The 24,124-nt window shown below is 42.7% G+C and overlaps 2 protein-coding genes across 3 annotated transcripts; both read left to right on the plus strand.

The window, feature by feature from the left end:
- Positions 1-37: 37 nt before the first annotated feature.
- Positions 38-6,655, plus strand: ap4m1 (adaptor related protein complex 4 subunit mu 1; the record flags this gene model as incomplete). The annotated part of the gene is made up of 15 exons (XM_083890558.1): positions 38-98; positions 178-263; positions 357-463; positions 617-713; positions 884-994; positions 1,190-1,267; positions 1,710-1,772; positions 1,855-1,921; positions 2,191-2,244; positions 3,334-3,440; positions 3,893-3,984; positions 4,067-4,111; positions 4,901-4,951; positions 5,193-5,310; positions 6,103-6,655. The coding sequence occupies 15 exons, from the start codon at positions 38-40 to the stop codon at positions 6,292-6,294; spliced, it is 1,329 nt and encodes a 442-aa protein (XP_083746684.1). The 3' UTR covers positions 6,295-6,655.
- A 960-nt stretch (positions 6,656-7,615) lies between these two features.
- arrb2a (arrestin, beta 2a) lies at positions 7,616-23,472 on the plus strand. Of its 2 annotated transcripts, none has more exons than XM_083889814.1 (15): positions 7,616-7,799; positions 12,586-12,616; positions 12,740-12,800; positions 13,470-13,514; positions 13,615-13,811; positions 13,913-13,972; positions 15,023-15,090; positions 15,176-15,311; positions 15,888-15,972; positions 16,169-16,241; positions 16,497-16,634; positions 16,721-16,804; positions 19,294-19,370; positions 20,238-20,292; positions 20,384-23,472. In XM_083889814.1, the coding sequence occupies exons 1-15, from the start codon at positions 7,777-7,779 to the stop codon at positions 20,475-20,477; spliced, it is 1,227 nt and encodes a 408-aa protein (XP_083745940.1). In that variant the 5' UTR covers positions 7,616-7,776; the 3' UTR covers positions 20,478-23,472. The 2 variants fall into 2 exon arrangements, with proteins under 2 accessions (XP_083745940.1, XP_083745941.1); XM_083889815.1 differs by having other exon boundaries at positions 20,387-23,472.
- The last annotated feature ends 652 nt before the right edge of the window (positions 23,473-24,124 follow it).

The raw sequence follows: 24,124 nt of genomic DNA on the forward strand, positions 1-24,124 counted from the left end.
GATTGTGTTGTTTGTTGTTTGTCTCAGCAGGAGGAGGATGATGATCTCTCAGCTCTTCATCTTGTCATCGAAGGGCGATCACCTCATCTATAAAGACTGTATCCTAATAAACAAGTTATTATTATTATTATTACTCTGTTAAGTTAAGGTATAAACGTTCTTAAAACCGATAATCAGTCCGCGGAGAAGCAGCGAGCGATGTCGTCAACGTGTTCTACGAGAAGGTCACTGCGCTGCCTGGAGACCAGCCTCCGGTCGTCATGGTAACCCCCAGAAACTGTATACACGAGACGAGAGGCCGACCCCTGACCTCCCAATGATTCCTGTGTGTGTTTCTTCTTCTTCTTCTTCTGCAGAGTCACAAAGACCTTCACTACGTCCACATCAGACAGGGAGGTCTGTACTGGGTCGCCACAACGACGCAAGACTCCTCCCCCTTCACCATCATCGAGTTCCTCAACAGGTTTGTTTTCAAAACAAGCGTGTATTTATGTCTTTGTGAGGTCCTCACATCTTTAAGGTGAGGTTATTTTGTGTGTGTGTGTGTGTGTGTGTGTGTGTGTGTGTGTGTGTGTGTGTGTGTGTGTGTGTGTGTGTGTGTGTGTGTGTGTCTCAGACTGGCTGCTCTGGTCAAAGATTACTGCGGCTCGCTGTCAGAGAAGTCGGTGCAGATGAACTTTGCGCTCATCTACGAGCTGCTGGACGAGGTGGTGGTGAGTACAGCACAGCGCCCCCCTGTGATCTGCTGAAGAAAAACATCAACACTGACTGTGTGTGTGTGTGTGTGTGTGTGTGTGTGTGTGTGTGTGTGTGTGTGTGTGTGTGTGTGTGTGTGTGTGTGTGTGTGTGTGTGTGTGTGTGTGTGTGTGTGTGTGTGTGTCAGGACTACGGTTACGTCCAGACGACGTCCTTCGATGTCCTGAAGAACTTCATCCAGACTGAAGCGGTTTCCTCCAAACCCTTCAGTCTGTTTGACCTGAGCAACGTCGGCCTGGTGAGGTCACTCAGGGGTCACAGAGGTCACACACAGGTCACATAGGTCACACAGAGATCATAGAGGTCACAGAGGTCACACGCAGGTCACTCAGAGATCACACAGAGGTCACTCAGAGGTCACACACAGGTCACTCAGAGGTCACACACAGGTCACACAGAGTTGTGTTGTCTTGTTTTCTTTGTGTTGTTGTAGTTTGGAGCAGAGACACAACAAAGTAAAGTGGCTCCAAGTTCTGCAGCGACCAGACCGATCCAGTCCAGCAGAGAGCAGGTCAACTTCTTCTTCTCTTTCTTCTCCTTCTCCTCCTTCTATTTCTCTTCTTTCTCCTATTTCATCTCTTTCTCCTCCTTCTCGTTCTCCCCTTATTCTTTCTCCTCTTCCTCCTCTTCTTCTTTCTCAACTTTCTCTACTTATCCTCCCCTCCTTCTATTTCTCCTCTTCTTCTCTTCCTCCTCCTATTTCTCTTCTTTCTCCTCTTTCTCTTTCTCCTCTCCTCCTCTTTCTTCTCTTTCTCTTTCTCCTCTTCTCCCCTTTCTCCTCATCTTCCTCTTCTTCTCCTACTTCTCGTCTTCTTCTTTCTCCCCTTCTCCTCTTTCTCTTCTTCTTTCTCCTCCTTCTCTTTCTCCTCTTCTCCTCCTCCTGTGACTCATGAACTTTGTGTTTGAAGATAGAGTTTATTCATCACTTCACACTCACACGTGTTTCTCTGCAGGGAGGCAAGAGTCAGATCTTCGTGGACGTGATCGAGAGGCTGTCGGTCGTCATTGGCGCTAACGTGAGTGACGATGATGATGATGATGATGAAGGTCACATGTCTTCACTGATGTCTCCTCTTCCTCCTCCTCTTCCTCCCTCAGGGTGTGCTGATGAAGGCAGACGTGGAGGGAGAGATCAGAGTCAAGTGCTACATGCCGAGCTGCTCAGGTGACGTTTGGCTCCGCCCCCTCCTCCTCTTGTATGTAAATGCATGATAAAAAGGCTGCAAATCATCTGCAGCCTTTTGATCCTGTATTTACATACAAGAGCAGACGTGTGCGTGTGATATGTAAATGAGCAGCTGCTCTGAAAACACACTCACACACACAAACACACACACACACACAGACACCCTGTCCTGGAACTCCATTCAACTGCTCTGTCTTTAAATACGTCAACGAATAAATCAATAATAATCCTTTGTTTACTTTAAACAGAGATGAGAATCGGTCTGAATGAAGAGTTCAGCATCGGCAAATCACAGCTCAGAGGTACACACACATGCATGCACTCTCTAAGGTTGTTTCCTGTCTCTCTAAAGTTGCTTCCTGTCTCTTTAAGGTTGTTTCGGTTGTTTCCTGTCACTCTAAAGTTGTTTCCTGTTTCTCTAAGGTTGTTTCCTGTTTCTCTAAGTTTGTTTCCCATCTCTCTAAGGTCGTTTCCTGTCTCTCTAAGGTTGTTTCCCGTCTCTTTAAGGTTGTTTCCTGTCTCTTAAATGTTGTTTCCTGTCTCTCTGAGGTTGTTTCCTGTATCGCTCAAGTTGTTTTCATTATCGCTAAAGTTGTTTCCTGTCCCTCTAAGGCTGTTTCCTGTCTCTCTAAGGTTGTTTTCTGTCACTCTAAAGTTGTTTCCTGTCTCTATAAGGTTGTTTCCTGTCTCTATAAGGTTGTTTCCTGTCTCTATAAGGTTGTTTCCTGTCTCTCTAAGGCTGTCCCCTGTCTGTCTAAGGTTGTTACATGTCTCTCTGAGGTTGTTTTCTGTCTCTTTAAGGTTGTTTCCTGTATCGCTCAAGTTGTTTTCTTTATCGCTAAAGTTGTTTCCTGTCCCTCTAAGGTTGTTTCCTGTCTCTCTAAGGTTGTTTTCTGTCTCTCTAAAGTTGTTTCCTGTCTCTATAAGGTTGTTTCCTGTCTCTATAAGGTTGTTTCCTGTCTCTATAAGGTTGTTTCCTGTCTCTCTAAGGCTGTCCCCTGTCTGTCTAAGGTTGTTACATGTCTCTCTGAGGTTGTTTTCTGTCTCTTTAAGGTTGTTTTCTGTGTCTTTAACATTGTTTCCTGTCTCTCTAAGGTTGTTTCCTGTCTCTTAAAGGTTGTATCCTGTCTTTCTAAGGTTGTTTCCTGTCTCTTTAACGTTGTTTCATGTCTGTTCAAGGTTGTTTTCTGTCTCTCTAAAGCTGTCCCCTGTCTCTCTGAGGTTGTTACCTGTCATTCTGAGGTTGTTTCCTGTCTCTTTAAGGTTGTTTCCTGTCTCTCTGAGGTTGTTTTCTGTCTCTTTAAGGTTGTTTCATGTCTCTTTAATGTTGTTTCCTGTCTCTTTAATGTTGTTTCCTGTCTCTTTAACGTTGTTTCCTGTCTCTTTTGCAGGTTACGGGGCGTCGGTGCGCGTTGACGAGTGCAGCTTCCATCAGGCGGTGAGACTGGACGAGTTTGACAACCACAGAATCCTGCGGCTCTGTCCAAGTCAGGGAGAGGTATTATTATTATTATTATTATCATTGTTATTATTATTATTATTGTTGTTATAATTATAATAATTATTATTATTATTAGGAAACTGAACTTTATAAACCAGTGATTTTAACATCACAGCACACAGGAGTTCACATGAGTTGTTGATCCACTGCTGCCTCCATCACTGAGTTACAATGTCTGATTTTGTAAAATTCAGCTTTTAAAATCCTTCGTTCAGATTGACCTCAGTTAGACAAAGTGACCACACGAGGCAGCAGTAGACCAGCAGCTCCTGTGTCCCTGTGAGCTAAAATCACTGATTTTCTCTATGGGGTTTGGTGTGGGAGAGTGAGTGGTTTACAGACTTCAGTTTCCTGTTGTTAAAGTCTAACAGTGGAGATAAAGACGTGAACGTGTTCTTAAGACATCGTAAAGATCTTAAGCCTTTTTTCTTCTTCTCTTGTTTCCACAGCAAACAGTGATGCAGTACCAGCTGAGCGACGACCTGCCCACGCCTCCTCCTTTCCGTCTTTTCCCGACCATCGAGCGAGACAACGGAGGAAGGTAAGAAACAAAGAGTGTGGAGGTTATTCAAGGTCATTCAAGGTCAGTTTGAAGGCGTGCTCTACTTCTTCTTCTTCTACAGACTGTTGATCTACTTGAAGCTCCGCTGTGATCTTCCTCCAAAGAGGTCAGTACTCACACATTCACAATCATACACTCACACATTCACACACACATTCACATATTCACACACACATTCACATATTCACACACTCGCACACATTCACACACTCGCACACATTCACACACTCACACATTCACATTCTCACACTCTCACATACACTCACATTCACACACTCTCACACATTCTCACACTCTCACATACACACACATTCACACACTCTCGCACATTCACACACTCTCACACGTTCAAACACTCACACATTCACATTCTCACACCCTCACATACACTCACATCCACACACTCTCACACATTCACACACTCACACATTCACATTCTCACACTCTCACATACACACACATTCACACACTCTCACACATTCACACACTCACACATTCACATTCTCACACTCTCACATACACACACATTCACACACTCTCACACATTCACACACTCACACATTCACATTCTCACACTCTCACATACACTCACATCCACACACTCTCACACATTCACACATTCACATTCTCACACTCTCACATACACACACATTCACACACTCTCACACACTCTCACACGTTCAAACACTCACACATTCACACGTTCACACTCACCCACTCACATTCACACACACTCACATGTTCACATTCACACACACACTCACACATTCACACAACCTCATTTTGAATCACTCTGGACCTTTTTTAATCTCTTAAATTTGGTGAAGTGTTTTTAATCCCATTAATGAACGATGATGATGATGATGATGACAATGACGTCCTTGTGTCTCTGCAGCGCTGCCATCAACGTCTCTGTGTCTGTTCCTGTTCCTAAAGGCTGTGTGAGGTGAGCCCACTGTCAAATGAGGCTGACGCTGCTCATGGAAATGTGTGTGTGCTTTGTTAGTGAAAACTCATGGAAATCAAAGGTGTGCTGACGACCAATAATCAAAGTTAACATCGCTGAGTTTAAAGATTCTACTTTAAAAAAGACACCAGAAGAATAACTCTTTGACACGTTACATCACAGGATTATCACACCTGTGTGTGTGTGTGTGTGTGTGTGTGTGTGCGTGCGCGCGTCTCAGTGTGTCACAGGAGCTCAGCAGTCCAGAGCAGAGCTGTGAGCTGAAGCCTCAGAACAGATCTGTGGTGTGGACTGTTCCCCGCTGTACAGGAGGAACACAACTGTCCTCTGTGTTCAAGGTCAACACACACATACACATGCAGACACACATGCACATGCACACACACACAGCCAGACACACACACATGCAGACAGACACACACACACACACATGCAGACACACACGCAGACACACACACACATGCAGACACACACACACATGCAGACACATACACATGCACACACACACGCACATGCACACACACACGCAGACACACACACAGCCAGACACACACATGCAGACACACATGCAGACACATACACATGCAGACACACGCAGACACACACACACATGCAGACACATACACATGCAGACACACACACAAACATCAGCCCAAATACATTTGGTAATTTGGTTGGGGAGGAATATATCTCAGTGTAACGACAAAACTGTCTCGATAATGGGAAAACTCGATTTTGCAGGGAAACTGTCTCAATAAAACGATGATGATGATGATTTACCGGGAAAACTGTCTCTATAACAGGAAAACTGTATTGATATAACTGGAAAATTGTAAACTGTAGATTTTCCAGGAAAACTGTCTCGATAAAACGGGCAAACTGTCCATTTCATGGGAAAGCTGTCTTGATATAGCGGGAAAACTCAATTTAATGGGAAAACTGTCTTGATTTAACGGGAAAACTCTCAATATAACGGAAAAACTCTGGATTTACCGGGAAAACTTGATCCCGACTCTATCGTGATACCAAATAAAAAACAAATCCACAGAACTATCACTCTGCTGATGCTGTGATTGGCTGGTCAGTGTTGGAGGGGCGGGGCTTAACCCTCTTGTTTGTCTTGAACACAGCTGGACGTTCCCGGCCTCAGCTCGGCGTCCATGTTGGAGGTCGGTCCGGTGGGTTTGACCTTTGAGCTTCCAAAGGTCACGGCCACAGGGCTTCAGATCCGCTTCCTCCGCCTGTCGCCCGTTCAGCCCGGACCGTCTCAGCGCTGGGTTAGATACGTCACTCACTCTGACTCCTACATTGTCAGGGTTTGACCGGGACACGTGTTCATGAGCACGGGGAAGGATTTCAGAGACGCACCAAACGACACGTGTTCATGAGCAGGGGGAAGGATTTCAGAGACGCACCAAACGACACGTGTTCATGAGCAGGGGGAAGGATTTCAGAGACGCACCAAACGACACGTGTTCGTGAGCAGGGGGAAGGATTTCAGAGACGCACCAATCAACACGTGTTCGTGAGCAGGGGGAAGGATTTCAGAGACGCACCAGACGACACGTGTTCGTGAGCAGGGGGAAGGATTTCAAAGACGCACCAGACGACACGTGTTCGTGAACAGGGGGAAGGATTTCAAAGACGCACCAAACAACGCTGCTGTGTTTCCTGTCAGCTGTAAATAAATTCTTTAAAAACTCACTCACTTTGGTGGTTTTGTTCAAACAATAATCCTCCTCCTCTACTTGTCTCCTTTCCTCACTCCTTCTCTCATCACCTCCTCTCTCCTTGTTTCCTCCTCTTCTCTGTCTTTTTTATCCGATCTCCTCTCTCCTTGTTTCCTCACTCCTCTCCTAGTCTCCTTTCCTCACTCCTCTCCTCTCTCCTTGTTTCCTCACTCTTCTCCATGTCTCCTTTCCTCACTCCTCCTTTTCTCCTCTCTCATTGTTTCCTTTCCTCACTGCCTCTCCTTTTCTCCTCTCTCCTGTCCTTACTCCTCTCCTTGTCTCCTTTCCTCGCTCCTCTCCTTGTCACCTTTCCTCTGTTTTCTCCTCACTCCTCTCCTTGTCTCCTCTCTCCATTCCTCACTCCTCTCCTAGTTTCATTTCCTCACTCCTCATTTTCTCCTTTCCTCACTCCTCCTGTCCTCACTCCTCTCCTTGTCTCCTTTTATCCTCTCTCATTGTTTCCTTTCCTCACTCCTCCTCTCCTTGTCTCCTCTCTCCTGTCCTCACTCCTCTACTTGTCTCCTCGTCTCCTTTCCTCACTCCTCTCCCCGTCTCCTTTCCTCACCCCTTTCCTCGTCTCCTTTCCTCACTCCTCTCGCCTTGTCTCCTTTTCTCACTCCTTACCTTGTCTCCTCTCTCCTTTCCTAACTCCTCTCCTTGTCTCCTCTCTCCTTTCCTCACTCCTCTCCTTGTCTCCTTGTTCATCTTGTTCATCTTTTCATGTTGAACACTGTTGCGCAAGGGCACACACACACACACACACACACACACACACACACACACACACACACACACACACACATACATACACACACACACACACACACACACACACACACACACACACACACATACACACACACACATCCACACACATCCTGCCTTTGCGGAAGCCAGAGGATCGAGGCGGCGCTAAATTAAATTAGCATACTAACTCGTTAGCCGTGTGTGGCGGTGGATGGACGGTGTCGGTGTCGGTGAGCGGAGCTGTCCGAACTAACGCTCATTTTTACAGTCTTCGCCGAGTCCGGGCTCCGTGTGTCGGGATCCTGCTGCCGTCCGACTGCCGAGGAGATGGGGGACAAGGCGGGCACCAGGTAGGAGCTAACAGGGGCTGCAGCTAACAGCTAGTTAGCCGCGGAGCTCACGCACTTCGCCAGCGTTAGCCGAGCCTCCGCTGGCCCGGGCGGCGGCAGCTTTTCTCGGGCTGCGCTGCAGACATTGAGTCGGTGCTTGGTGAAAACATGACCGACGCATGGGTCGGCTTCACCGCGGCTCGGCGGTCCAGCCTCCCCGGGGCGATGACCTCGTCTTCGGGGGAGGCCAAGTTAGCAGAGCAGGGTGGGGTTAGCTAAGCGGACTGGACGCTGCTGCTTACGAATCTGTCACTTTTCAACATGTCACCGCTGCAGCTGTTTTCACACGTTTTTATCACATTATTATGATTATTTAATAATCATAATGTATGCTTTACACACACGCACACACTGTCACTGTACACACGGTGCGTTTAACGCAGTGTTGTTGTGATGTTCACACGGATTCCCACGGTGATTTACCACCAAAATACGGCCGCGGTGGGCGGTATCGAACAGCGCTAAACCTACTGATAAAGCTGAAATTTTATCGATTTAAAGTGGCGTTAGGTGAACGACGATGATGCCGATTTAAAGAAGCACTTAAAAAGTTCCAACAGAGACACACGGATGTGTTAAAGACCCGCTGGCGTCACTGTAGCTTCTTATATTGACGTTTTCTCCAATGGAGTTTGGTTTGGTGTGATGGTTTTCAGCCTGATGATGAGTATGATTATGTTCTGTCATTGTTGTTATTATTATTATTATTATAATCATGTTGTGTATAAAGTCGACATTAGATTTGACAACAAAAGGGTATTTAAATGATTAGTATTTATATATTCGCCTGTATGCTCAGGCTAAGTATTATCACTTCTTCTTTGGGCCTTAATCTGCTGTAGATAATTTCAACAACAAAAAACAGCCTTTACTTTTGAAATTATGCTGCTCACAAAACAGAAAGAGAAGAAGAAAGAAGTCATAATTCAAACGCAGCAGCTAACGATAAATATCCTGAGAATTAACTTTATTTATGAAGTATAAATATGACAGAACAGAGTGATTAGTAAGACATTGACATGACAACTGGAAAAGAAAACGTATCTTAATTTTTAAACATGAAATTGTGCATGAATGATGAGTTTTCAGTGCGTTAATCTGTGCAGATTAATATCAGATGAATTAAATCAGCACAATAACTGACCGTGACTGTATTTAATCCTGATTAGAATGAACGGATTGATCGATAACCAATAAAAGCTTTGTTTTCCTGCTCTTCTCAGCTCACAGTGTTTTGAATAATCTGCTGACTCGGGGTTAAGGTGCTGACTCTGCGTTTAATCTGAGGTTGTTTACATGTCGGAGAGACGGAAACAAACAGTCATACTTTGTTTTTATGTTTGTCTGGTTTTGTTGTTGTTTTTTTAACCTGAATTCGTATAAAATCCAGATTTAGTGAATTTTGTGACTTTAAAAAATAAAACATCGAAAGACGTCGACTTTCCATTTCTGTGTGGACTTTCCTGTCCCCGCCCACAGTTACTTCCTGTTAGGAAACAGGTGTGGTGTGAAGGTTGTCTCTGCATTTCCTGGTGGTTTGAAACATTAAAGGGACAGTTCAGGGTTTGTTTGTGTTTGTGTTTGTGTTTGTGTGTGTGACTCAACGAATAAAATGTCAGTTTAAGTCTACGATGTCTTAAGAACGTCTTTATCTCCCTGTTAGACGGACTTTTCCAGCAGGAAACTGACGTTTGTCTCCCACACCAAACCCTATAGAGAAAATCGGCTATTTTAGCTCACAGGGACACAGGAGCTGCTGGTCTACTGCTGCCTCGTGTGGTCACTTTGTGTCACTGAGTTAAGTATAAATTAAATATTTCAAAAGCCGAATTCACTAAAATAAGGCGTTAGAAGTTAGTGATGGAGGCAGCAGTGGATCAACAACTCCTGTGAACTCCTGTGTCTCTGTGATGTTAAAGTCACTGGTTTTCTCTATGGACTTTGGTGTGGGAGAGTGAGTGGTTTACAAACTGTCGTGAACGGAGGTTTGATGACGACACCGGAGAGGAAGTTGGTCGACAGATGGCGTAACTGACTTTAAAAACAATATATATGTGTATATATATATATATATATATATATATAGGTCTTGATATGGACTGTCAATCATGACGGCATTATAAGAAGGTCTTTATCCAGAGGATGAGACTTCTGACCTTTGACCTCTGTCCACACTGGTGTTTCAGTTCTGTAAGCAGCAGTCACAGAACAGGGAAGTTCAGACGCCCAACGCTGTTAAATGTCAGTGAAGGCATCATGGAAACTTTCAGCTCCTCTTTGTTTCTTTGTTTGCTTGTTTGTCTCCATTTTTCATCAACAAACAAACGAACAAAGTGATGTTGACCAGAGACGGAGAAGCTTCACCGACTGTTTTCAGGATGTTTTGATTTTTTTGTTTGTTTGGAGAAAAGTGAATCAAATCAAGCCATAATCACTTGATTCTAACCATCTGACTGTTTAAATATCACATGTTTTTAATATGCTAATTAGTCACAGCGTCGTCTTCCTCTGATAAGACAAGTGTCTATTTTGTTTTCTAAGAATATCACCGGAAACTAAAGATAACTTAAAAACATGGACTTTATTTTGTAGGTGTAACTACATAAATAAAAAACATGTACTTTATTTTGTAGGAATAACTACGTAAATGAAAAACATGTACTTTATTTTGTAGGAATGACTATGGAAATGAAAAACATACTTTATTTTGTAGGAATAACTACATAAATGAAAAACATGGACTTTATTTTGAAACAATAACGACTAAAATGAAAGCTAATGTAAAAACATGGACTTTATTTTGTAGGAATAACTACTAACATGAAAGCTAACGTAATAACATGTACTTTATTTTGAAAGAATAATGACTATAATGATGACAAGAATGTGTATCTTATTTTGAAAGAATAATGAATAAAACAAAATATAACATAATAATGTGCTTTCTAATTTGTAGGAATAACTCTTCAAATGGAATCTAACATAAAAACTTGTACTTTTATTTTGTAGGAATAACTACTAAAATGAAAGCTAATGTAAAAACGTGTTTTATTTTGAAAGATCAATGACTCAAGCAAAAGATAACATAAAAAATGTGCATTTTAATTTGTAGGAATAACTCTTTAAAATGAAAGATAACATAAAAACATATGCTTTTATTTTGTAAGAATAATGACGAAAACAAAATATTAGAAAAACCTGTGTTTTATTTTGAAAGAACAACGACCAAAACCGAAGATGATGTAAAAACTTTTACAAAGCATTTTTGTTTTGAAGGAATAACTAGTTAAACGTGTACTTTTATTTTTGTAAGAATAACGACGAAAAAACAAAAGACAACGAAGTGGCACACACTTTCAAACTAAGACGCAGACTGACGGACTTTTGAAAACAATGATTTATAATTATGAATAAATTAGAGCTGGAAATTCCACTGAGTGAGTGAGTGAGTGAGTGATGAAAGGGTTAGCGATAAACAACTCTCTGTCTCTCATTAACGTCTTTAATGAAGTCACACATTCGTGTCCGGACTTGAACGTGACGTGACGCAGACTCTGCTCACAGGAGGACCAGGACTTTGGTCCCTGCAGCTTTTCCATCCATCGTGACTGCAGAGTTTTGACTGAGAGCAGCCGAGCGTGAAGAAGGCGTCACCGCGCAGCTGCCGCTGTCACCACGCCGCCGCCCTCGCTCAATTGTTTACCCCGAACGCCTCTTGTTTTTCTCTGAACTGCTTTAAATGTCAGGAGGACAACAAAACTTACACTCAGTTACTTCCTGTTTGTGTGCCGTCGCGACCAGGAAGTGGTCACGTTTCCTCGTTTGTGGTTTTTGTGAAGGCGGCTGTCGACAGCGAGCTTTTTTTTTTACCCCTGGCTGTATCTGCTGATGATGGTGATGCGTTCAGGGACCTGTGGTCAGGGCCAATATTGGTTATGTTATTGTTGGCTCGTTCTCGATGGTTGGCTCGTTAATCTCATTATTAGATTATTTGTTTTGAATCAGGTTTGACGAGCTCGGGTGAGGGGGGGCGTGCCCGGCGGCTGTATGACACCGCGAAGGTCGCAATTTATCAGAACGGCAAACAGACGGCAATGATCTAAACAGAAATACTGATGTGGACTCAGGGTGTGTGTGTGTGTGTGTGTGTGTGTGTGTGTGTGTGTGTACACACTTTATTCTCTGCTGCTGTATTTTTACATGAAAACACAGAGGAAAGAAAGAAATGATGACGATGTCAGTCAACGTCTGTGGCCCCGCCCACATCAGCGACACAAACAACATCAACACATCGCCCACAAAATAACTGCGTTTATACCACGAGGCCTTGGTTGATGACGTTTTGGTCACAAAATGTCAAAAAATAATGTTTTACTTGATTTGCTGTCTTTGTCGATCCCAGTAGTGGTGAAATTTGCCAGGTTTCTTGAATGCGTCTTGTAGCGACCGTTGCCTGCAGTACACGGCTTCATCCACACGTTTTGTCACGTACAAAAACTGAAACTCTACATCGCACGATGTCACCAAGAGTGTTTCTGTTTGTCGCCGCATTTTTCTTCCCATGTCGAAATAGGCCGCATTACGTCGTCTCTGAAACGTTTCCTCAAATGATTTCACCAAATATTCTCTCAGTTCTTGTGTGACAGCAATTTTTATTATTTTAAAAAAAGACTAATCCTCTTCTTCTTCTTCTTCTTCTTCTTCTTCTTCTTCTTCTTCTTCCTCTTCCTGTTTCCAAACTTTGCAGAGTTTTCAAGAAGTCAAGCCCCAACTGTAAAGTGAGTCACTTCCTCTTTTTTCATCTTTTTTCATCAGCAAAACGCTGACTCATCATCATCATCATCATCATCATCATCATCATCATCATCATCATAATAATACTCATTATTCTCCCTGTGCAGGTGACAGTTTACCTGGGAAAGAGAGACTTTGTGGATCACCTGGACCATGTGGATCCAGTCGGTGAGTTCATTTGACGATATTATCGGCACAATATCGGTATCGGACGATATCGGCTTTAAATTGTGTTATCGAGGTATCCCCAAAAGTGAAGGATGACTTAAGCGGTAACTGAATCAGCAGCTGTCGTCGCCTTGACTTCTATAAAACTTTGTATTTAACACGGATATATGGATTCAAAATATCGCAAAATATATAGACATCGAATGTAGCTTCACAATGTCGCTATATATAGACATATAATGTAGCTTCAAAATGTTGCAATTTATAGACTACGAATCTAGCTTCAAAATCTCGCAATATATAGACATCGGATGTATCGTCAAAATATTGCAATATATAGACATCGGATCTAGCTTCAAAATATTGCGATATATAGATGTTGAATGTAGCTTCAAAATATTGCGATATATAGACGTCGAATGTAGCTTCAAAATATCATATCGTAAAACAGCAGTTTAAAATTGGAAAATGCTAGCTAACGGTAACAGTAAATATGATTCCAAAGCATTCGCGATATATCGGGTATCCTAAATTTTTTAAATATTATAATAAAAAAAATTCTGCAGCAGAATCCATTGATATAAACAGAAGAGCCTGTGCCCCCTAGTGGTCAGTCACCTGAAGTGTGGGTGGGGTCTTGTGTTAACGCGTCCTCTTGTCCTCCGACAGATGGCGTGATCCTCGTCGACCCCGATTATCTGAAGGACAGGAAAGGTAAGATGGCGGTGTCCTCCTGTGGTCATTTAAGAGATGATTGTTATTTCACATCAATGTAACTGACAGGAAGTGTCTGCGATCACTTCCTCCTCCTCAGTCTTCGTCACTCTGACGTGTGCGTTTCGTTACGGCCGCGAAGACCTGGACGTCCTGGGCCTGTCGTTCAGGAAGGACCTGTACATCTCCACCTTCCAGGCCTTCCCTCCCGTTCCTGAGGAGAAGAAACCCAACAGTCGTCTTCAGGAGCGACTGCTGAAGAAACTGGGTCAACATGCTCACCCCTTCTACTTCACTGTGAGTGGTCATCGCCTGATGACATCATCACTGTGTGACCTCACCTCTGTGTGTGTGTGTGTTTGTGTGTGTGTGATGATGGTAGTTTGTGTTTGTTTCAGATTCCTCAGAACCTGCCGTGTTCAGTCACTTTACAGCCAGGCCCAGAGGACACTGGGAAGGTAACACACACACACGCACAGCAGCGTGTGACCTCTCTTCTCCTTTACAAACTCTAAAGCCTCACATTTTTAAACACAAATTTATTTAACAATAGTTTTAAATCAGAGGCCTTTATTTTGAAAACTGCAGGGTTGCGTTTTAGTGTGGACAAACAGAAACTGTGACTTTTATTTTGAAAACTGTGGTGTCGCATTTTAGTGTGGACAAACGGAAAGTGAGGCTTTTATTTTGAAAACTGCGAGGTTGTGTTTTAGTGTGGACGAACAGAAAGTGAGAATTATTTTGTAAACTGGTTGTGTTTTAGTGTGGACAAACGGAAAGTGGGACTTTTATTTTGAAAACTGTGAGGTTGTGTTTTAGTGTGGACGAACAGAAACATACTTTTATTTTGAAAACTGGTTGTGTTTTAGTGTGGACAAACAGAAAGTGAGACTTTTATTTTGAAAACTGTGAGGTTGTGTTTTAGTGTGGACGAACAGAAACAGACTTTTATTTTGAAAACTGTGGTGTTGTGTTTTAGTGTGGACAAACATAAAGTGAGACTTTTATTTTGAAAACTGTGAGGTTGTGTTTTAGTGTGGACAAACAGAAAGTGAGACTTTTATTTTGAAAATTGTGCGGTTGTGTTTTAGTGTGGACGAACAGAAACAGACTTTTATTTTGAAAACTGGATGTGTTTTAGTGTGGACAAACAGAAAGTGAGACTTATTTTGTACACTGGTTGTGTTTTATTGTGGACGAACAGAAAGTGAGACTTATTTTGTAAACTGGTTGTGTTTTAGTGTGGACAAACAGAAAGTGAGACTTTTATTTTGAAAACTGGTTGTGTTTTAGTGTGGACAAACAGAAAGTGAGACTTTTATTTTGTAAACTGGTTGTGTTTTAGTGTGGACGTGTGTCCTCTCGTCTCCTTTACACACTCTTAAGATTAATGACAGAAGAAGAAGAAGCCTCACACTTTATTCTGACTGAAGTTGAAGTGCGCCCTCTGCTGGTATAAAAGCAAAATTACCTATTGGTTGTGGTTTCCTGTGGTTTCCTGTGGTCAGGCGTGTGGCGTGGACTTTGAGATCAGAGCCTTCTGTGCCAAGTCGATAGAAGAGAAGATTCACAAGAGGTGAGTGAGTGAGTCTTTGTCCTCTGGTGTGTGTCTGTCAGTGTCCTCACTGTGTGTGTGTGTGTCTGTGTGTGTGTGTGAGCAGGAACTCAGTGCGTCTGGTGATCAGAAAGGTTCAGTATGCTCCTGAGAAACCTGGTCCTCAGCCCATGGTGGAGACAACACGCAGTTTCCTCATGTCAGACAGATCTCTGCATCTGGAGGCGTCTCTGGACAAGGAGGTAACACACACACACTTTAACACACACTTTAACACACACACACACTGTAACACACACTAACACACACACTTTAACACACACAAACACACACACACTTTAACACACACACACACATGTTTAACACACACACTTAACACACTATAAAATACTTGCACATCTTTAATACACACATTTAACACACACTTTATCACATACACACATTTATCACACATTTAACACACTTTGACACACACACACACACACTTTGACTCACACTTTAACACACACACACACACATTTAACACACTAAAACACACACGTTTAACATACACACATTTAACACACTAACACACACACACACATTTAACACACACACACAATTAACACACTAACACACACACACACACACAATTAACACACACACAGACACACATTTAACACACTAACACACATTTAACACGCGCACACTTTAACACAGACATTTTATCACATACAAACACTTTACCACATACATTTAACACACACATACAAGTCGATGTCTTTTTTGTCATGTGACCCTAAACAAATGTGTGTGTGTGTGTGTGTGTGTGTGTACAGCTGTATTATCACGGTGAGCCGATCAGCGTCAACGTTCACGTCACCAACAACTCTACTAAGACTGTGAAGAGAGTCAAGATCTCTGGTAACGTCTCTGTCCACTTACTTACTTTTCTTATTTCCTTCCTTCCTTCTCTCTTTCCTCGCTTGAAAGAGAAAACATGATTTGAACGACACTCTTCTGGTTCTTTTGTAGCTGTCATTAACGGTGTCCTCTCTGTGTCCTCTCTGTGTCCCCTCTGTCCCCTCTGTCTTCTTTGTCCCCTCTGTCCTCTCTGCAGTGCGTCAGTATGCAGACATCTGTCTCTTCAGTACGGCTCAGTACAAATGTCCAGTTGCTCAGCTTGAAGCAGAGTGAGTCTGACGTCGTCACTACCTTTTTAATGAGGTTTAAATGGGCGGGGCTTATGTGATTGACTGTGTGTGTGTGTGTGTGTGTGTGTGTGTGTGTGTGTGTGTGTGTGTGTGTGTGTGTGTGTGTGTGTGTGTGTGTGTGTGTGTGTGTGTGTGTGTGTGTGTGTGTGTGTGTGTGTGTGTGTGTGTGTGTGTGTGTGTGTGTGTGTGTGTGTGTGTGTGTGTGTGTGTGTGTGTGTGTGTGTGTGTCCACAGTGACCAGGTGTCGTCCAGCTCCACCTTCTGTAAGGTTTACACTTTGACTCCGACGCTGGACAAGAACAGAGAGAAGAGAGGACTGGCTCTGGACGGGAAACTCAAACATGAAGACACCAACCTGGCCTCGTCCACCATGTAACACACACACACACACACACACAGGTGCAGTCACATGACACGGTCACATGACCCACAGCGCTGTCAATGTGTGTGTGTTTCAGTGTGAAGGACGTCACCAACAAAGAGGTTCTGGGGATCCTGGTCTCCTACAGAGTCAAAGTCAAGCTGGTGGTGTCACGTGGAGGGTAACACACACACACACTCACACACACACACAAGCTCCTCCCACTCTGCTGACACCACTTCCTGTCTGAACCTTGCTGATGAAATGTTTGAGGCTGAGCTTCACCAAATTCAAACGTGTGCGTGTGTGTGTGTGTGTGTGTGCAGTGCTACAACAGGAAACGGTCTGACACACACTGGATTCACTCCTGTTTATAAAATAAAAGCCTCACAATTTTTAAACAGGGTGAACTTTCTTTGACAATAGTTTCAAATAAATTAAAACAGAGACCTTTATTTTGAAAACGTCAGAGTTGAGTTTAAGGGCCAATTCCAATTCCTATCTTAACCCTCAAGCTCAACCCTTACCTTAACTGGCCCTCAAAACCAAGTGTTGAGGGTTATTTTGTCACTTAGAATTGGGACACCCCTTAAATGCAGATACGTCTTCAGACTGTAGGGGGCAGAATAACGCGAAAGCTGCGTCCAGTCTGTTAACTCCAAAAAAGAAGAAGAAGAAGAACGCATTTACGTCACGATTATTTATTTATTATTTTATTTCAGTCAAGTTATTAGGTTGTCAGTTAGTTATAAGATGATACTCATACAAATACCACAACCACGGACATATTCAGCTGACAGTTACCACACACCACGGCTTATTGAAAAGTAAACCATAGCAAACGATCACTTGTCCGCACCGGCCGGCTATTGAAAAAAATAAATGTTACGCAACAATGACGTCAGTAATCCATAATATGGGTCTAAACTGAGATAATACAATGGTTTTCATAATTTTTATATCTCTATTAACAAAGTAAATACTTAATTTGTATCGCACTCGCTTCGCTGCTTTCGACGCCAGCTTTCTTATGTGAAAACACGCAATGCATTCTGGGTAGCTCTTGCTTCCAAGGGTGGTGTCAGAAAATCTCAATATTGAGGGCGATACAGCCTTTAAACTTGGCCTCAACTTAATTTTTCTGAGAATCGGGACAGCACTTGGACTAGAGGGAGCGCATTTTTGAGATTGAGGGTTAAGCAAGGAATTGGAATTCACCCTAAGTGTGAAGCAACAGAAACTGAAACTTATTTTGAAAAATGCGGATTTGGGTTTCATTGTTGAACAGAAATTTGCATTTTATTTTGAAAACTGTGGCAAGAACAGAAAGTGAGACATTAATTTAAAAACTGGTTGTGTTTTATTGTGGATAAACAAAAAGTGAGACTTATTTTGGAAACTGCTTGTGTTTTTGTGTGGACAAACAGAAAGTGAGCCTTTTATTTTGAAAAATGTTTGTGTTTTAGTTTGAACAAATAAAGTGAGCCTTTTATTTTGAAAAATGGTTGTGTTTTAGTGTGAACAAATAAAGTGAGACTTTTATTTTGAAAACTGGCTGTGTTTTAGTGTGGACCAACCGAAAGTTAGACTTTTATTTTGGAAACTGGTTGTGTTTTAGTGTAGACAAATACAAAGTGAGACTTTTATTTTGAAAATTGTGGGGTTGTAATTTAGTGTAGACAAACAGGAAGTGAGACTTTTGTTTGAAAACTGGCTGTGTTTTAGTGTGGACAAACAAATTGAGTGGTATTGTTGGTTTAAGTGTTGCACTGAAACCACGTGGGTGTGGGCGGGGCCTGATTGTGTGTGTGGGCGGAGCCAGAGCGTGACTTTGGTGAAGCTCGGCCTCAGATTTCTGCTTCATCCTCAGACTCTGCTGCTGCTGTGATTGTTGTTGTCGACGTTGTTGTTGTTGTTGTTGTTGTTGTTGTTGTTGTTGTCGCCTCCTGCTTTTCATTTCATCTCCCTCTGTGTTTTTGGCTTCCTGTTTCCCTCCCCCCTCCCCCCTCTGTGTCCCCCCCCCCCCCCAGGCTGCTGCGAGGCATGCTGGAGAGGTAAATGTTTCAAACAGCCTGGTTTAACGAGACCTAACACACCACTGTAATCTGGATTAAACCACCACACTTTGGGTTGAAGGGTTTTCACCAAGATTAACTGGATTGCAGTCAGTATAAACCACTTTAATCCAGTTTAAGTGGAAGCGATTAAACCAGTGGATCCACTTCAGATTACGTCAAGTTTAAGCTTGGTTTAAACTCAATGGAGACTGAAGTGGATCCAGTCCAGTTCAAATCTGGATCAGGACAAGATGAAGAAGCGGCCATTTTGGATCCAACAGCCATTCGGGCGATTTGAACAAACTTTGTTTTTGCGATCAAGTTCAAATTTGGTGAAGTCACTCGGGACAAAATGCTACTAAAATATGTCAAAAGCTTCACTTGATATCGCACGGTTTTGGCGCTAGGGGGCACCAAAGCTGATGATGACAGGAAACTGTCAATAAAGTCACAACAGACTGTCCGATCACAACCAAATTTGCTGTGGTCGATCATTAGCATAGTTGCCTTATTAAAAAAAAACTGGTTAAAAAACGTGACGTGACGTAAACGTTTTGCTAAGATGATTCTGTTTTTGTCGTTAACATCACAAAGCGTGTGTGTATGTTTTCAGGGACGTGTCGGTGGAGCTGCCGTTCATCTTAATGCATCCTAAACCCGTGGAGCTGCCACTGTCCCGCCCACAGTCTGGTGAGTCCACGCCCACCTGATTCATGTTCTGCCACCAGGGGGCGTCTCTTTACTTTGTTTCTTTTTGGGGGGGGGGGGGTTGAAAAAAATCTCAATGCTGATTTGCTTTAATATCGCACGATTTGGCGCTAGGCTAAGCTAACATTAGCATTAGCAGCTGTGTTCTCACTGTGGGTAGTCTTTACAAAGCTAGCATTAGCAGCTGTTTTCTCACTCTGGGTAATTGCTACAAAGCAAGCATTAGCTGCTGTTTTGTTACCAGGTAATTTTTCAAAGCTAACATTATCATTAGCAGCTCTTTTGTCACAGTGGGTAGTCTTTACAAAGCTAATATTAGCATTAGCAGCTGTTTTCTCACTCTGGGTAATTGCTACAAAGCTAACATTTGTGCTGTTTTGTAAGCAGGTAATTTTTCAAAGCTAACATTAGCATTAGCAGCCATTTTGTCACTGTGTAATGATTACAAAGCTAACATTAGCAGCTGTGTAGTCACTTTGAGTAATTGCTACAAAGCTAGCATTAGCTGCTGTTTTGTTACCAGGTCATTTTTCAAAGCTAACATTAGCATTAACAGCCTGATTTGCTTTTATATCGCATGGTTTTGGTGCCAGGGCGCGCCAAAGTTTCTGTAGCCGTAACCCAACAGAGAGGCAGCCATTTTGGATCAAACTGCTATTTTGGCGATTTCTCATGTGTGCTATTTGAACAAACCCCTCCTAGAGTTTTATTGCGATCAACTTGTAATTTGGTGAAGTCACTCAGAACAAAATAAGGAGTAAAAGTTGTTAAAAGCTTCCCTTAATGTCGCACGGTTTTGGTGCTAGGGGGCGCTAACGTTACTGATGTGTGTGTGTGTGTGTGTTCCAGCTGTGCCGGAGATGGACCCGCCCATCGACACCAACTTGATAGAATTCGACACCAAGTGAGTTAAACCTTGTTTTGTCGTCATGTCGACGTCGCGGCTAACGTGAGCCGCTAAGCGCTAACACGACCCTCTCCGCCCTCTCCGTCAGCAGCAGCATCTCCCAGGACGACGACTTCGTCTTCGAGGACTTCGCTCGCCTGCGGCTCAAAGGCGTCATGGACGACAAGGACGAGGACTGCTAGGAGCTCGCCGACGCCTTCACACGCTAGCTTCAAACGCACACACACACACACACACACACACACTCACACTGTTCACGTTACATTCCCCGCTGAAGGGGAGACGGATGAGGGCGTGTCTGGAGGGAGGCCTCGGTGGTGTTCTTCCTCTCTTGCTTCTGCCATTCGTCACACCGCCGCCGCCATTTTCCCGCCACCGTCTTCTCCCTCCATTTCCTCCTCTCTCTTTACTGAAGGTCGTAAACTGTAGATGTGACGCAGCCGCGGGGTCCGCGCCCAAACCTCGCCGTCACTTTGTTCGTAGTCGTAGTGACGTTAAGGTGTGGGGGGGCGGGGCTTAGTCTGAGCGTGTACCACGTGACGGAATTAGAAATAAAGTTAGCGAAGCGGGAGTCGCGGTGTTTGTCGGCTTTTACGTTGACGCTCGCGTCTCGTACGAACAGGATATATATTTGAAACAGAAAAAAAAATACAATTACGAGACGCCGAGTCGTACGTTTGCTGCTGCTTTTTTTTTTTTCGTAAACACTGTACGTGCTTTTTTTAAGGGAGGAAACACTCACACACACACAGTCTTAACACACCGGTGACTGAAGTTCAATTTCACCAGCATCCGCTCTGACTCCACCCCCTCCTCGCCACTTCCTGTCTGCTGTCGCGTTCTTTCCGTTTGTTCCCTCAGAATCATTCCACGCATTTTTCTTACGGTTTGTAAAATTAAAAAAAAATTATAAACTAACACAGTTTAGGCGACGCAGCATGAATGTAAATAAAGATGGATGACGACGCTGCGTTCCATTTACGTCGGAAACGCAAATGTATCTCAGGCGCACACAAACTTCCGAACAAAAAAAAAACCCGATGCGTATGACTGATTTACCGTGAAACAAAAACATGTCAAAAAACTAAATTTGCGGTGTTTGTACGATGGCTGCCATCTTGGAATCCGATGTTAAGATTGGTCGCGTTAGCTCGCCGGAAATTCCCCAGTTCCAACCAAATGGAACGCGCCCCCACGACTCCCGACCAATCAGGAGTCGGTACCAGCTGCCAGTCACGACGTCTCAACCTGTTTTTGTATCAATAAATTATTAAACCAAACTGTTTTTTGGGGCGGGGCTTATTCGTCTTACTGTCGTCGGCCACCAGGGGGCAGAATTTACGACTTTGACCGTGACCGGCTAATTGGGGGCGACCTGGATATGAGTTGTTCTCCATCTTTGTTTATTGTCCACGGTTTGAGGTTTTTTTGTTCCACGAAAAAAAACAACTTAAAATTGTAACGACAATTTACGCGAAGAGCAGATTTACCGCTTTAGTGAAATATCGCAAGTGTATGTTACAGTTTAAAAAAAAAAAATCATCAGTTTGTTGAGGGGTTTGATTTCTTTCACGTTAAGAAAGAACAAGACGATCGGGCTGAGCTGCAGACGTTTGAATTTGTCAGACTGTAGCTCGATTTAAAATAAATAAATCGTCACCGTTTTTTTTAAAGGGAAATACTGTGACTTTTAATCTGGTTTATTATCGTAATCTCTGTTTAAATACATTATTATTATTATTTTATTCTCGAATGACTCTTAACTGCTTTGTGCCTTTAACGTCTCACTGTTGCCAATTAAATGAAACCGTCGCCGCTTGATGACATCATCAATGATGCGTAAAAGTCGGACAAATTCAAATTAAAGCTGCGTTTTTGTTCAAACAGTTTTTTTTGTGTTCCGAATAATAACAAATTTCTCGTACGTTTCAACAATTTAACGGATTGTGGATTAAGATTTGCACATTTGATTCTCGTAAAAACAGAAACGAATCATCTTTCCCTTTAAAATGTCATGTGACAAAATGTAGTTTTAACGTAAAAAAAAAATACATATTTAAAAACCTGTGCCATGAAAGAAAAAAATCCCAAAAAATAAATGAATGAACCAAATTTTTCTCAGTTTTTCCCTTTCTAAATTTTTTCTCAGACGTGACGTGAACGACCAGAAGAGTTCGGGTTTCGTAAACATCGTACGGAAGAGGATTAGGGCCAAATATGAGTTTTAAAAATAAACAACGTACGAATTCTGAGGGAAAAGTCGATAATTGAATTCTGACTTTAATCTCAGAATTGTCGGGTTTTCATTTGACCCTCGTCCTCTGCCGTACTGACGTAATTATCGCGCTTATGTGTTTTTTTTTTTCGTTATCGGCGGCGGCCGTGATTCGCGTTCAGGGCCGCGTCGTCATCGTCATTTCACGGACACGGCAGCACTTTCATCTTTCAAACCCACTGAACTGCACACGTTTTTTTTTAACGTTGTTCTTGCGTACGTAGGGATTTTAATTATTTATTTTTTAAAGTCCGTCCCGTTGTTTTTTTCACGCTCTCTTACGCTCTTTTTTTCCCCGTAAATTCTCCATCGAGTCTTTTGACGAGTTCTCGCGGCGGGATCTCGTCTTCGAACCGACGACTTCTTTTTTTTGCGATGTACAAACTGCCAAACGCCCGCCCTCCTCCCGCCTGACGCTGCGAAACAGAAGAAAAAGAAGAAAGGACACGGAGCATGTTTTTGATTTGACGTTGGTTTCCTTTGTTTCTTTGTTGACTTTTAAACGACGCAGTGCTGTGAATCGTACGAGCTGTGATTCTGTCCTTACGTTGTCGTGCATATGTGGGGTTAACTTTGCTAAGTGTGAAAATATTTTTGACAAGTGCCACGCCCCCCGGCCACGCCCCCGGCCTGTGCGATGCTAAACCATAATGTCTATAAAACAGAAGGCGATTTTCAAAAAGATAAGAGTTACGATTATTATTATTATTATTATTACGCTTCTGATTATTATTATTATTATGGTGACTATTATTATAATTATTATTATTATTATTATTATCTACTGTATCATTTGCAACATTATGATTATTCTCATAATCATTTAAGAGTCTATTGTTTTTGCCATGTATTTTTATTTTGAGATTTTTATTTTAGTTTTCTTTTTATTATTAAAGGTTAAAATGAACTAACGCACACTGTTGTCGCCGCATTTGTTCGCAAACGCCGTTTCTGAATCCACTCAGACTTTGCAATGTTAACGCTTCAGTTGCTTCAGCTCAAGTCGGATTTTTGTTCACCAAACAGCTAACGTTAGCATTAGCAGCAGTTTCGTCACTGTGGGTAGTCTTTACAACGTTAACATTAGCATTAGCAAATGTTCAGTCCACTGGGTAATTGCTACAAAGCTAGCATTCGCTGCTGTTTTGTTACTGGGTAATTTTTCAAAGCTAACATTAGTATTAGCAGCCGTTTTGTAACTGGCTAATCATAACAAAGATAACATTAACAGTAGCATATGTTCAGTCACACTGGGTAATTGCTACAAAGCTGGCATTAGCTGCTGTTTTCTACGGGGTAATTTTTCAAAGCTAACATTAGCATTAGAAGATGTTTTGTCACTGGCTAATTATTACAAAGCTAACATTAGCATTAGCAGATGTTCAGTCACACTGGATAATTGCTACAAAGCTAGCATTAGCTGCTGTTTTGTTAGTGGGCCATTTTTCAAAGCTAACAATTAGCATAAGCAGCTGTTTTGTAACTGGGTAATGATTACAAAGCTAACATTTGTATTAGCAGCTGTGTAGTCACTCTGGGTAATTGCAACAAAGC

This window comes from Microchirus variegatus, assembly GCF_963457635.1.
Source record: "Microchirus variegatus genome assembly, chromosome: 5".
Classification (NCBI taxonomy): Eukaryota; Metazoa; Chordata; class Actinopteri; order Pleuronectiformes; family Soleidae; genus Microchirus; species Microchirus variegatus.

Excerpts from the sequence above, each read along its gene's own strand:
- arrb2a (XM_083889814.1), top strand. The coding sequence starts at position 7,777 with ATGGGGGACAAGGCGGGCACCAG. Across the intron at positions 13,973-15,022 it reads GCCCAGAGGACACTGGGAAG|GCGTGTGGCGTGGACTTTGA; the intron begins GTAACACACACA and ends TCCTGTGGTCAG. Across the intron at positions 15,091-15,175 it reads GAAGAGAAGATTCACAAGAG|GAACTCAGTGCGTCTGGTGA; the intron begins GTGAGTGAGTGA and ends GTGTGTGAGCAG.